We start from the raw sequence: 14,684 nt of genomic DNA on the forward strand, positions 1-14,684 counted from the left end.
CTTCCTATGATTCGATTGATCGAGAACGCTCAAATTAAGGAATGAATCACAAGGTGAATTGTAAGCCTCAACAATTAAGAGACGAACATTTTTTTAGGACTAGCTTGCTTCCCATTGCTCGAAAAACTTATTTACGTTCATATTATTTCTTGAATGACCATGATACTTTGATATTTGTGATTATATGACTGAATTCCTCACTATCATCCGTTAGAGGAGAGGTTTCTACATCTTTATAAGGAATGTTATTAGTCTAACGGTTTTGTAATGCGTTTGTCAGTGGAGAGGTTTCTACACCCTTATGAGAAATGTTTCGTTCTCTTGTCTACTACGTATGACATTAGCCTCACGATTTTAAAATGGTTTGTTAGGGGAGAGGTTTCCACATCTTTATAAGCAATGTTATTAGCCTAATCGTATTAAAATGCTTCGGTTAGTGGAGGGGTTTCTACACTCTTACCAAGAATGTTTCGTTCTCCTCTCCAATCGACATGGGATCTCACGGTTTTAAAAGTTTGAGTTTAAAAATTTAACCATAGTTAGGTAAAGATTTGGTAGAAAGGCATATAAGAAGAGGTCAATGAAGAAAAGGCGAATAAGTCAATGAATTTGTTGTAATTTTCTCACAAACAAAAGCATTTATTTATTTATTTAAATTTGACCATTGGTAGATGAACTAATAATTCTTGAATGATTATAAATGGTAGGTGAATGATAAATTAGAGTTATGACGGCTTTTTATTTATTTTAAGGTTACATTTATATAACGATTAATTATGGTAAAAAAAAAAAAACTATTACAAAGATTATAATGGTTGAAATGCCTCGTTAAAAGTCAAAAGGCCGGACTAAGTTTCTTTGCAATTTTATATTTTTAGATTGTATGCTCACAATCATTCCGTGTCATTTATTCATTTTGACTCTAAATCAACCGCTATTTTTCTATTTTGCCGTTGATTTATTTGCCCAAATTTATATAAATGTCCAATTTTTAAAAATATTTGAGGTTGGTCAATGGCCCAACCAAGTAAGAAACTATACATATCCCTATGGTTTACTTGTAATTATTGCAAAATTGAAAATATGGTAAAGAAAAAAAAGGGTAATATTTTTCATAACGGCTCGGATTCATATTAATTTTTTTTAGGGTATTAAGGCTAACAACACGGGTTTAGTGCAAAATTTTCATATGCTTCGACGATGTGCTTTTCGATGAACTGTGAGACCTTTTTTATCTTTAACAAGAGCATTTTAAATGTTGAAACTTTTTTTCTTCTTCAACAAGCTAAGTCAAACGACGAGTTGTTGTTCTGGTTGTTGGTATGTTATGTACGACAAAACATTGTCTAGTCTATTGCAACGGTGAACTTCCGAGCTGTAAAATAAATATAAAATGCTTAATAAACTATATAGTATAGCATTTGGAAGACTAAAAATGAAGATTTAATTACTACAACAAACATGACGATGATTTAAGAGTAATATGTGGAAATTCTTGTCTTTATATGAGAATATATAATAAAATATAAACAAATAATTCAAAAAAAAAAATAATAATAATAATTGAGAGGGTGATGACGTGGCGTGTGAGAATAATTATGAATATAATAAAATAGAAATGACAGACTCCGTGAATTGCGGCGGAAGAAATTGGAATGTTCGAAGTCAAAATTTTGATTTGTCATTATTATAAAATAAAATTTCTATAATAATTAATATTATCTAAAGTCTATCTTAAACAATTGCATCATAAATGTATAAAAAAGTCAATTAATTTGGATAACTTAACCTAAATTATAAATGTCGGGTCGGTTAGATTTTTTTTGTGTTTTAACTAGGTTGAATTTTTTGAAAATCGAAAATTCGGGTCAGCTTGTGAGTTGACATTTTTTGATTGAGTCAACTCGACCATCATGAAAATAGGATTACAACCCAACTCTATCCTATTTTTAAGATTATTATGAATATTAAGAATATTTGACGTTTCTAACAAATGTTAGTGATGTAGTTTGACTTGTGAATTTTATATTTGAGATTTATAGTTAACGATTGGGTTGAGTTAGGTAGTGAATTCTGTTAAGGTATAGGTCGTGAGGTAGTTGCTTGGCGAACAAGATAAGGCAGTAGTATGCAATAATTTTTATTTTAATAGTTGATAGGTGGTCAAAAATTATATTATTTATATATTCTTGTTTAAAATTAAATGGCTAGGTCCATGACTTCATGTGCAAATGTTTTATTTCAAATTTCTGCATATGTGAATCAAGGCAATCATGTAATAACGTCTCTAATTTAGGCAAGAAAATTAGGGGCGTTACACAACAACTTGCGTATGGCTCTGTTTAGTCGATCTCTCTATGCCCGGCTCCAACAATTCGACTTGATTCTTGACTCAACTTGATTGCTTATTCGGCTTGGAATAGGGTATTTGCTATCGTTTCCTATATTTTCGACCATTCTAGAGTTGTTTTTGACCTTATTGGAGGTGTTTAAGCTCAATTTAACCCTAAATTGCTCAAATTAAGATACCTAGTGGGTGATATAGGTTAGAATGAACGATAGAAGCATCTCAAACCATCTTTAGTATTATTCGTTAATTTCGGTTCAGGCCAACCAAGTAAATGACTCCATTATCGATTTGGTTTGAAGAATTGTATTTTTTGTATGATGACACATGCCCCGTGGTCCTTGCATAAAACAATTAAGCCAAGTTCTGCATATTTGATCATGTTATAATACATCATGCTATGATGGGTCACGTCATGAATTAAAGCTATATTATAATATGATCACACCATGTTGTATAAAAGTGTCATAAATTCTAAATGCTAAGATGTATAAATCTCCATAGAAAAAGTCACGAAAGCTAAGTTATGTATGAACGAACGCACGAGAATTATGTAAACATAATTCACACACTTACTGTATTATAGATGTATGGAGGTTCGTCTGCATCATGTATTATGAGGTGTTCGATATAGAGCCCATCAGAGAGTACTAGACCAACAAGCTATTGAACACAACTCTCTGTGCAAAACATTCACACACTTCGTTAAGACCAATCGAGAAGAGATTTACAAGACACTGTGTAGAATACTACTGCTTTGTATTGCTTGGGATTTCTTAGGACGATGAACTAAATAGGATGGAGGAGTATTTATACTAGATGATGGGTAATCTATTCCTAAAATTTCTGGACGCGTTTAAGTCATTTTCCTAAATTTATTCCTAAAATTCCTAAATCATTTTCTTAACCTACAATGTTGGGTTTAACTCTACTCGGCTAGTGATGATATTTTAACACAAGCCATGCATAGGGAGTGTGCAAGCTCACCTAGTGGGCCTATGCTCGCACGCATGGGTCGTATATAGAGAAGTATTACACATCCAATCTTGCTAGGATTAGAAAGCTGCCTAAGGCCAATAGTGGGATTACTTACCGAGCTTTTCTTAAAAAAATACTCTAGCTAAGTGCTACTCTTACATTTTAGGCAAATGTAAGGCCCCCGTATGAATGACGGCGACATCACGTTGAAGATCATAAAACTAGTGTTATCAGGGGCAAAAAGACGATAAGTAGATACATAATTTCTTTTGTGTTTAGACAACAAAAAATCAGACAATGACAAAGCGATCTTTGATAGATTGATCAACGTAAGAAGAACGCTCGACCGAAGGAATGAGTCATTATCAGCCTCAATGTTAGAAGAACGAGTAGTTGCATTTAATTGAATAATGATCGATAAAAAAATATTTTATTATATATTTAGAGAACACAAAACATTTATTTCTTTACAAGCTTAATGAGTAAAAGAACAAAAAATAGTTGAATAAGCTACACTTTCATATCATTCCTCACAACATTACTAAAGTGTTTAATGTTTTGAATCACCTATTTTGGAAATTAAAGACCTTGATAGAGAACGCAAAGATGAACCCAAATAACACAGTAAACCCCACATGAACTGCTGCAACAATCCCCAAAAAGTCATACTTGTACCCGAAGTAACTTCTCACAAACTCCGCCACGGTTTGGTTCGAGTCCATTCGGTCTTCTATGTCCCCAAATTGGGATGTCACCAACCCATATAGTGTCCATGCCACAGGACATATCCAATAGTACCATCTCCACCATATTGGGATTTTCTGTCACACGTTTCGGGATAAAAATATGTTAGAACGTTAGGTTCGATTGTTTCGAATGTGATATCAGAAGGAAAAGAAACGGACTCACCGTTCGAGGGATGATGAACCCGGAGAATAGGTTCCAAAAGCCATAGAAAGCAGATGAAACAATGGCAGCAATGTTGTGGTTAGGAGTTACAGCCACAGTCATCATCCCATAAAATGTGAAGTACAAAAGAGTGAAGTACATGAAGAAAATGTACCAAAAGAACTTAGCTGCAGTCCATTCAAATCCAATCATTCCATATACTATAACCCCATACACAATTGTTTGGATGAATATATATGGAAGTTCAATCACAACCTGCATCAAAAAAAAAAAAAAAAAAAAAACTCAAATTCGTATATTCCTTTCTAAACCGAAACGTTATTGTAACGGCTCAAGTCTACCGCTAGTAGATATTATTCTTTTTGGGCTTTCCCTTCAAGGTTTTTAAAACGCGTCTGCTAGGGGAAGGTTTCCACACCCTTGTAAGGGTGTTTTGTTCTCCACCCCAACCAATGTAGAACATAATAATCCACCCCCCTTTGGGGACCAGCGTCCTTACTGGCATACCGCCTCATGTCTACTCCCCTTCAGGGAATAGCGAAAAGGCTGACACATCGTCTGGTGTCTGGGTGTGATACCATTTGTAACAGTCCAAGTCACCGCTAGCAGATATTGTCCTCTTTAGGCTTTCCCTTTCGGGCTTCCCCTCAAGGTTTTTAAAACATGTCTGCTAGGAGAAGGTTTCCACACCCTTATAAATGGTGTTTTGTTCTCCTCCCCAACTAACATGGGACATAACAGTTATCGATGTTCGTTTATAGTTACCTGTCCAAAAGCATATGGCAATGCTGAGTACATTCCTGCTGCTTTTTCTCTATAAAACACAGTTCTTTCAATGGCCACAACTGGTTGAACTGATGTGGCGTTTTGTACTCCAACGAACAGAACAGCAGCATACATGGAGCCCATGGCATTGAAAAGATCTTGCTGGTTGTCTCTGAAATAGCCAATATGATATCAATTTTTTAAAGTTGAGTATCAGTTCATTAAGGGAATGTTTATGTGTTTCTTTTACCTCTTGGATCCAAGATCCCAGAAGATAGTTCCAAACATCAAGGCTATGATTGTTGTGAACAAGAATCTCACAGCACTGTATGATGGGTTTCTCCAATACGAAAGATGTTGTTTCCATAGGCAAGCAATGCATTGAACCACGAAAGATTGGGAGTATTTAGTGGGAAAATACAACTCTTTCGAGTTTTCACTTGGAACACTTAGTTGTTTGATCAAATCCTTGTTTCTCCTGCATAATATTGTTTGTTCATACTTCAAATTCTTGCATTTTTTTGTGTTAAGATCATAATGATTGCCATTTACTTACCTAAAAAGCTCTGATTTTTTGTATAATGTGTTGAAGTTCACTCCAAGATTTGCTTCTTGAGATGCTGTGGTGACTTCAAGCATCCATGTTGCAGGGTTGTACCCATCTTTGATCTTTGGAACTCCTTCAATGCTCTGTAATGAATTGAATGAAAGGCTACGTTAGATGTTTTTCGGCTCGAAAATGGAAGTGTTTATACGATATGAAACGATACCTCGAAGTAGTCGATTAAATGGATCGAATGTCGACCAATGGGACCGACGTATATCTCTTCACCTCCACGTCTTAACAAGAAGAGCTGCAAGAGAACATGATCTGATGATCAGCTATTTGGAGTGTTGTGGTTGAGAGAGTAGTTTATTGTATTATACCTCGTCAAAAGCATCGAATATATCGATGCTTGGTTGGTGAATGGTGCAGACGACGGTTCGGCCTGTGTCGACCGTGTTCCTGACCGTTCTCATTACGATGGCTGCTGCTCGAGCATCAAGACCAGAGGTTGGTTCATCCATGAATATTATAGATGGATTTGCAACAAGTTCAACAGCTATGGTTAATCTCTTGCGTTGCTCAGTTGAAAGTCCATTGACTCCAGGCAATCCAACAATTGAATCTCTTATTGGGTTGAGCTCAATAAGATTCATAACTTCCTCAACAAACATCTGCAAATCATAAACAAAACAGGCTCAAGACATCATCAAATCAAAATTGGTGACAAAAAATGTGATAAGGAATGTGTTGAACTTCACCTTTCTGGTAGCATTATCAACATTAGGAGGCAACCGCAACCATGCCGAGTAAACAAGTGATTCGTAGACCGTAACGTGCGGAGAATGTATATCAGTTTGTTCACAATATCCCGAAATCCGAGCAAACGTTTCTTGATTTTTAGGATACCCGGAAATGGTGATGTTTCCATCTATGTATCCACCAGTTTTTCGCCCGGCTAACACATCCATAAGAGTTGTTTTTCCAGCACCACTGACACCCATCAGGGCTGTTAGAACTCCGGGCCTAAACGAACCGCTCACACCCTTCAATAGCTCGAGTCGGTCCTCAGTAACGCCTTCTGATTTCATTTCCTATGTATGACATTAGCACATCAGAGTGGTGTAAATAGTTGTTCATGTCTTAGAACACATATCATATCATATCATATATATACCTGTGGCATGTCTACTGCATATCGAATTTCGTCGAACGTGATCGTATGCGGTTCGAAAGGAAGAACCATTCCTCTCTTCTTGTTCCTATCAGCTTCATTAATGCTTCCAACTCTTGCAGATGATGTTCTTGATGATAAACTAACCTCATTCTCACTCCTCTCTGCATTATAAGTGCTATTTCCTTCTTGAATATCTTCAGATTTCTTCACACTTTTCTCAGTTGAGCTCTCTTTAGAGGACAGGATAGCCTGAGGCTTCCCAAAAGCTACAAAATTCAAACTCAAATATCAATAATCAAGACACGTTCGAGTGCATAACAAGTCGAGCTTCGACTACTTACGATCGAGGTACTTCAACGCGATAGTGAAGAGAAAATTGAATAGCAAAATATATCCAATTGTAGCTGCAACCCCAATCCAATACCATCTAGCTTCTGGGAAGATCCCACGTGATTTAAGTACCACAACTCCGAGTGATTCGGTCGAGTTCGGCGCCAACTGCAACAACACAACAACGACGAAGACGAGAGTCAGTGCTATAGTTGTTAGTTTTGAGCATTTTGTGTGCATAAATCACTTACATGACTCCACTTATGGCCAAGAAACTCATTAACACCTATAGCATTTTGTGCATACATCATTGGAGAGATCCAGTAACCCCAAATCCACCAGGGATGAATGTTTTCTAAACACAAAGGGAAGCAAAGTTGTGTATATCAGTAATTTTTCTGATGAAATGGCATTGAAAACACATTAGTTACTCGAATCCAACCTCGAGCTATGATGAATCCACCCAAAACAAGAACTGTTAGTAAAGCAAATGATCCAAATGTATTTGAAACGATGAGATTTCGTCCTAACGATGCGATTAAACGAAATAGAGCCGACGCCATTTGGTTCACACACAACAGCAACAGAAACTGCTTGAAGAATCTGCAAGTTCATCATGTAGCTTAATGTTATCAAGCAGGTAATCATCAAATTTGGTGTTGAATGTTCTTCATTTTGCCTCACCTTTCGACGTTTGGATCGAATCCGATTACGTAGTAAGTCATTGCTACCCAAATCCCTACTTCAACAATTGTAATAGGGATCTTAAGAATCCATGTGGGAAGTGAATATGCCCAAGCCGGAAAGAACAGCAAGTCCCTTTGCTTGTAGAACACAGGAAGTTTCAGGATTGTCAAAGCTAACTCAGAGAAACCATTGAACATGATTATCAAAATCGCAAAGAACATCGCCCCCATGTAAATTGATCCGTCGTCCGTCGTCCTTCGGTGCATCTTCGTTCGGAAAAACAACGTCATTGCCACAAAAGACATGATAATCAGCTGAAAAATGAACAAACATTGTGTCAAACATGTTCTTTCAGACATAGTGGATAAAGACATGAACTATGCAACTCATACTCACTTGAACTAACTTAAAAATGTACACAAATGAGTTCCTTTTCATCAGCAAAAACTCCCTTGAAATGCATGCTTTCAACAGTTCCTTCTTGGTAGCACCATACGTTTTTGTTGTTAAAGCAGCTGGATGACTTCTAGATTTGTCAAATGGAATAGCAAGTTCATCACCAAGCTTCTTCCCGACATGAAACGATTGAAATGCTTCAGAAAACTCTCCCACATCGATGAATCTATAAGGCTCATCTCTCTTAGCCCAATACTGTTCTTGATCTTTCCTTGAGGTGACCTATAAAACAAAACAGTTTCCATCACAAAACCAAACAGATACATTCAAAAACAGGACAGCCAAACTCCAATTGAGCTTACTTCTTGTAAGAAATCTGCTACTCCTTTCCTCTGAGGACAAGTGAATCCCATATGTTCGAAGAACTCGAGCACGTTTTCGCGTGGACCTTGATACACAACTTGTCCATCTGATATCAGAATTATATCATCAAACAGATCATAAGTTTCAGGTGCAGGTTGAAGAAGAGATATCAATGCAGTTCCATTCAGAATTTGAATGGATTGTCTCAATGAATTAACAATCTGGTACGTCGTCGAACTGTCCAATCCTGTCGATATCTCGTCCATGAACAAAGCTCGAGCCGGTCCGACCAGCATCTCCCCGGTCGTTACCCTCTTCTTTTGCCCACCAGAGATCCCTCTAAACATTTCATCTCCCACCATTGTATCAGCACAGATTTCTAATCCAAGAATCTGCATTGTTTTGTTTAAACAATCATTAGATTACACACAGAAATTGTTTGATTATTATTACAACAAGTTTTCACCTTAAGAACATAATCTGTCACAACGTTGGTCTCTTGTCCTCCTAAAGCAGCCGCCTGCAAAATCCCAATGATATTAACACAAGACAAGCCAAACCCAAAATGGATATGGAATTTGAATATCAACCTTCATGATGATATCAAGATCTTGGTCAGGCTTAATATTTGCAGCCTTTTCTCTCCTTGATAGCTCTGTTAACATATCTACAGAGAAAAAAATGTTGGGATTTACAATAACTTCATAAGAATTTCATGAACAAAACATGAATGGTGTTGTAAACTCACCATAACGTTGATCAACTCCTTGACATCTCGCTGAAAATGATAACGTTTCTCTTACAGTCATCTCTCCAATGTGAAGATCTTGTTGGCTAATGTAAGCTGATGTTCTTTGTGGAACAAACTCATTCATTCCATGTCCATTATAAGTAACTCTCCCAGAAATCTGTCAAATACACACAACCAACCACAATCAGCTCAAATTAAGAATCAAAATCTTTTGAGAGATGGGATTTTTGTGTCTTACTTTGAGATCATTCCCAAGCTTTCCGGATAATGCTCGGAGTAACGTCGTCTTGCCAGAGCTCGGCGGCCCCAAAAGAAGACTTATTCTGCAAATGCCATGAAATCAAAAGCTTAAGGTAATAGCATTTCATGATTGTTAATATCAAATCAATACCAATATCAATATCAATACCAACCTTCCTGGCTTGATGATTCCACTAACATCATGAAGAATTGATAGATGTTTCTTTCTATTTGGGATGATATGAAAGTAGCTCAGAAACCCCTTGAAAGAGAGTCAAAATATGAGAAGTTTTGGCCATAAAAAGCTGTAAGAACATGAAAAGAAAGCTACCTCAAGCATGTTGAGAGAAAAGTTGAAAATGGTTGGTAAAGCTCTGTCGGCTGTATGAGCCTCTGCTTCAACATTCAAATGCTCAAATCGAACTTCAATGGCAGGAAGATCAAGCCCAACTCTACAAAACCCACCTTCCAATTCAACAAAACACCAAAAAACCATAACCCATTTCATAAACAAACAATACCTTTCCATTCGATTCTTCAATTTGAGTAAGAATCTTTCATTATCTTCCTCAGCGATCTTGACAAGCCGTTCCAAGATGTTCCTCCGCTCCAACAAACCCAGATTTTGAACATCAATTTCTCTAGCAGATTCACCTTCAAGAGACAAAATCCCTCTCCTAACACGTAAATAAGTAGGAAGCCTTTCAATGGAAGCCCATTTAAGAGCTTCTTCATCATCTTCATCACGAGAAGACTTCGAAAACACATCCATGGCGCTGTTCCTCCATATAGTTGAGCTGTTCATACGCGTACTGCTCACTCTATAAATCTCTCCACTGTCCATCTTCAACACTCTGTTTTAAAACCCTTGAAGAAAAACCAATCATAAAAACAGAGCAAACACTCTGTTTCTCCTTCAAAGAAGGGAAAATGAAGAAAAAGTAGAGATTTTGAGAGAAATATGAAGTGGGTTTGGTGTACTTATAGGTGTGGAAGAACAAGAAATGAAAAAGATGAAATTTTGAATCATATTAGAAGAGAAAGAGAGAGAGAAAGTTGAATTAAAAAAAAAGTCCATATTCGGTGGCGCCATGAACATCACCTGTGTAAGCCCCTGGCTTGCGCTGCAAACATAATAACGAAATTCAATCTAATAAAAATTCTTAATTTACCAACTTTTTTATTTATTTTAAATATATATATTTTTTATAATTTCCCTTTTTTTCTAATAAATCCAATAATATATATTAAACGTCACTCGTGACAAAAACATAAATGTTACAGTAAGTTTTAGATTTTTCTTTTGTTTAAGAAGTTCGATAACTACTGTAAATAAAAATGGTTTTAAGCAAATTTACAGTAAATTATTTGAGTAAATTATTTTATCATAAATAGCAGTCATTTTCTAGGAAAGAAAATAAAATCAGAATAAATTTTAAGGAATTTTCTTTTTCAGGAATTAAACATAAAATACGATATTTATTTAACTTTTAAGGTATTTAAAAAAAAAAAAAAAAAGAATATTTAAGGTTTTTATTTCATTATTTAAAAGTATTATTATTATCTTATTTATGAAGCAATAGAGAATCATTATTTGCATGTGGAAATAAGTCATTCTTAATGAACTTGTCTTCTTTATTTCATTTTTTTTAATGAAATAATTAAAATATATAATAACAGAATATTAATTAAGTTGACATTCTTTTTATCTTATTTTATCCTTACAAATTCACCCAACTTCTTTACCAAAACATAGAAAAAAATATGTTTTATTTTATTTTATTTTATTTATATATATTAACGTCCGTAGATTCGACAATTATGATATAAAAAACAAGATCCTATTAAAAAAAACGACATAAAATTAAAATTTTAAATTTTGTAAATAAATATAAGTAATCATATTTTTAGTAAATAAATAATAATAATAATGTAAACTTAATTTAAAAAAGAAGAGTCAACTCCTTATTAAAAAAAAAAAAAAAAACTATATTTTGAAGCCCAAAAATATAATTATTCAATTTTTTAATTAAGGTATTTGAGCATCTAAATCTTGTGTTCCAAAAGAATCTTCTTCGGGGTTAAATTGGTAAAATCACCTCTCTAGTTTGGATGTTTTTTTTTTTTTTTTTTTAAATAAAATAAAATAAAAGATTGAAATTACTTGGTCAACTTTCTTAAATACTATGAATCTTGTAAAGCCACGCTACAAAATCCTATTTGTTTTTTAACGAATTTTAATTCATTTATTTTTTTAAAATAAAATAAATACAAAATTTAAAATTTACACTGATAAATGTTTCAATTTCGACTCTAGACATTAAATTATACTCTCGATTAATATTTAGGCACGTTCTCAATAATAATATAATTATATTGACGTATAATTTTAGAATTATTTTTTAATTAATTTTTTTTTTTTGAAGTATAAAAATTAAAATAGAAAAATATATTATTTAAAGAAGGGGTTTAAATATTTGCATTGATGAGGAAGACTTTTAAGCAAATTTGCTTTTTTTTTAATAATTTCAATTGAAAAAAAATTAAGGAATTAATATTTAATTTGGAGTTTGGATTTGATTTTGTGTGTTAAAAGCACCGAATCCTTTGGCGTGAGCAATTCTAGAAGCCATGGATTTTAAAACCCAAATTATTTAATATTAATAATTCTTTTTTTTTTATAAATATATATATATATATATTGACGTCTGCGCTTACTTCATCTATCTTTGACTTTACACGTGGCAGCTCCTGATTTGACTTCATATTGAGCTGCTGTGTCTTGAGGTTCAATTGTTTCTTGTTCTGGTTGCCTTCTTCTGCACGATCAGCTTCACCAAATTAATTTCTTTAATATATTATTATTATTATTATTATTATTATTATATTCTTTTTTATATAATGGCTGCTTCAAAATGGTTTATTTTATTTCTTTTTTAATTAATTATTTATTTATTTTGGATAATAATATTAATAGGAGGTTTGTCAATATATATATATATATATATATATATATATATATATATATATATATATATATATATGTATATTTACCATTGACTTTTACTAAATAATTTAGAAATAATTTCTTTTAAGGTCATATTTTCTCAAATATCTATATATATTTTGGTTGATTTTTATATTTAATTACTACGGTGTAAATAACTATTTTTTATTTTGAAATTTTCTGGTCATTTGTGGTATAGTCACGTTACTTACTTCTCATTAGACTATCTCTACATATTAATACTAATTCTTGTAGTATATTTTGTCTTCACTCACATGTATTTCAGGAAAATTTATAAGAAGTTAGGCAACATAGAAGTCTCTATGATTGAGGCACTGGGAAATAGAGTGCATTAGGTTGGTATAGATATTAATTTTCACTTATGGGATCTTTTTTTGTACGCATGAAAACCGGTAACAATACTCATCTATGTGCTTGAGAACGCTTTGGAGCTCTGTAATGTAAAATTATTTATATGCGTGCATGAAAATTGGTCCAGTACTTAATGATTTGATTTGAGCGCTTATGCTCAAAGTGGACAATATCATACCATTGTGGGGAATCATGATTCCTAAAATGGTATCAGAGTCATGCCCTAAGCTTAGCCATGACAATAGAATCCTCAAATATTGAATAAAGATTGTGAGCCTCGAAAGTGTAGTAAAAAAGTGACTAAAGTGTCGAGGTGTAACACCAAAGGTTGTGAGATAAAACAACATTTCTCTCTAATTTTTCCAATCACATAACACGAATATAGAGAAAAAAACAAACGCAGTCGAACTTACCATGCGATATTCTACGTTTTTTGTCTCTGCGCAATAACCAATAACAGTTTAGATATTGAATCTTTAGAAAATTGAAAATTTGCTCGTCAATTAAATATATATATATATTTTAATCCAATCCAACTCGTATACGCTCTTAATTTCTAATTAAGATTGAGGTGACAGTAACGTTTTTTTTTTCTTTCGATAATAATTACTAAATGAGTAAGTTTTTTACCCAACATTTCTAACCCAGATTAAATGTATGTACCATAGTTTTTGAAAATTGTAATTAAATTTTTTTATAAAAACAATAAATTAATAAAAAAAAATAATAATAATAAAACATTTTATTATTAAAATATTGACGTGTTATTGTGCTTAGTCATCCTCAATTAAATTAGTTAAATAAAGTATTTTTTGAGTTCAACACGGGAGGGCTTTGTACTTTATTGGGTCGATCCATTGAATTGTGCTCGAGTTAATTCTAAAAAATAAAAAATACTTATTAATCTCTAACCATTAAAAGAAAGAACGCCCGTCACATACTCTATTAAATTTTATTCAAACTAGTAAAATAATTTAATTACTAGACATGGTAACATTTTTTTTTCTGGTATTAAATGGGTGAAAATCTAAACCGTGTTAAAGGAGGGGTTTAGGTTAACTTTCACAAAAGTATTATTAATTTCAAAGTTATTTTTCTTACTTTATTTACCTAATTAATTTAATTTGTGATTATCCTTTTCGTCTTTTTATCCTATAAATTAATTTTTAAAATTTATTACTATTACTCGTCCTTTATTTAATTATTAACATTTGAAAAACATATATTTATATCAATTGAGTTAGGTTCGACTATTTATTTAAATATATATATATATATTTTATAAGCTAAATATTAATAATTTTATTAACCATAAGAATTATAGGTTAATTACTTATAAAAAAAAAAATTATATTAAACTATTAGGCCTATTTTGATTATTATAATGGTTCGTTGGATATTTATTTTGAAAAGAAAATAATAATAATAATAATAATAAGTGGACTTTTCAACTACCACCACCCCACAAAATAGCAACCAATCATAAGATTACACGTTTCAATTTAACCCTTAAATAATCTCAAAATTCCCATATTCCAAACATAAAATTTTCATAATCTCATATATTTATGTCACACCTCACTTCAATACTTAACATATAATAAACACTTTAGTCCAAACCTTTATACATTATAATAATCATCGGAATATATTTTTATTAAATGTATAAAATTTTTATAATTTAATATTTAAATTTGTCATCATCGATTCATTCATGAAATACAGGCGGCTAAAAAGTACATTATTGTATAAAATATTTTATATAATGGTAGTTATGACGACAATATTTTTTTAATAAAAATTAATTATTATTATACT

At 32.9% G+C, this 14,684-nt stretch overlaps 1 protein-coding gene across 1 annotated transcript; it reads right to left on the reverse strand.

The window, feature by feature from the left end:
• Positions 1 to 3,736: 3,736 nt before the first annotated feature.
• On the reverse strand, positions 3,737 to 10,546 carry LOC111785629 (pleiotropic drug resistance protein 1-like). Its single transcript, XM_023666004.2, has 22 exons — positions 10,009 to 10,546; positions 9,819 to 9,939; positions 9,661 to 9,749; positions 9,486 to 9,570; positions 9,245 to 9,404; positions 9,087 to 9,163; positions 8,963 to 9,016; positions 8,496 to 8,888; positions 8,134 to 8,415; positions 7,735 to 8,051; positions 7,493 to 7,653; positions 7,302 to 7,405; positions 7,062 to 7,218; positions 6,721 to 6,986; positions 6,305 to 6,637; positions 5,927 to 6,217; positions 5,770 to 5,853; positions 5,556 to 5,689; positions 5,250 to 5,477; positions 5,000 to 5,171; positions 4,235 to 4,489; positions 3,737 to 4,146 (listed from the first exon to the last, which is right to left on the reverse strand). The coding sequence occupies exons 1-22, from the start codon at positions 10,329 to 10,331 to the stop codon at positions 3,889 to 3,891; spliced, it is 4,344 nt and encodes a 1,447-aa protein (XP_023521772.2). The 5' UTR covers positions 10,332 to 10,546; the 3' UTR covers positions 3,737 to 3,888.
• Positions 10,547 to 14,684: the final 4,138 nt, after the last annotated feature.

This window comes from Cucurbita pepo, chromosome 16 (assembly GCF_057944985.1).
Source record: "Cucurbita pepo subsp. pepo isolate OVF chromosome 16, ASM5794498v1, whole genome shotgun sequence".
In the NCBI taxonomy this organism is placed as follows: domain Eukaryota; kingdom Viridiplantae; phylum Streptophyta; class Magnoliopsida; order Cucurbitales; family Cucurbitaceae; genus Cucurbita; species Cucurbita pepo.

What these genes read in the sequence shown, in the direction of transcription:
- LOC111785629 (XM_023666004.2), bottom strand. Translation starts at nt 10,331, where the DNA reads ATGGACAGTGGAGAGATTTATAGAGTGAGCAGTACGCGTATGAACAGC. An exon ending in TGACAGATTATGTTCTTAAG is followed by an intron (nt 8,889 to 8,962) that starts GTGAAAACTTGT and finishes AAAACAATGCAG; the next exon opens with ATTCTTGGATTAGAAATCTG. An exon ending in TTGATAATGCTACCAGAAAG is followed by an intron (nt 6,218 to 6,304) that starts GTGAAGTTCAAC and finishes TATGATTTGCAG; the next exon opens with ATGTTTGTTGAGGAAGTTAT.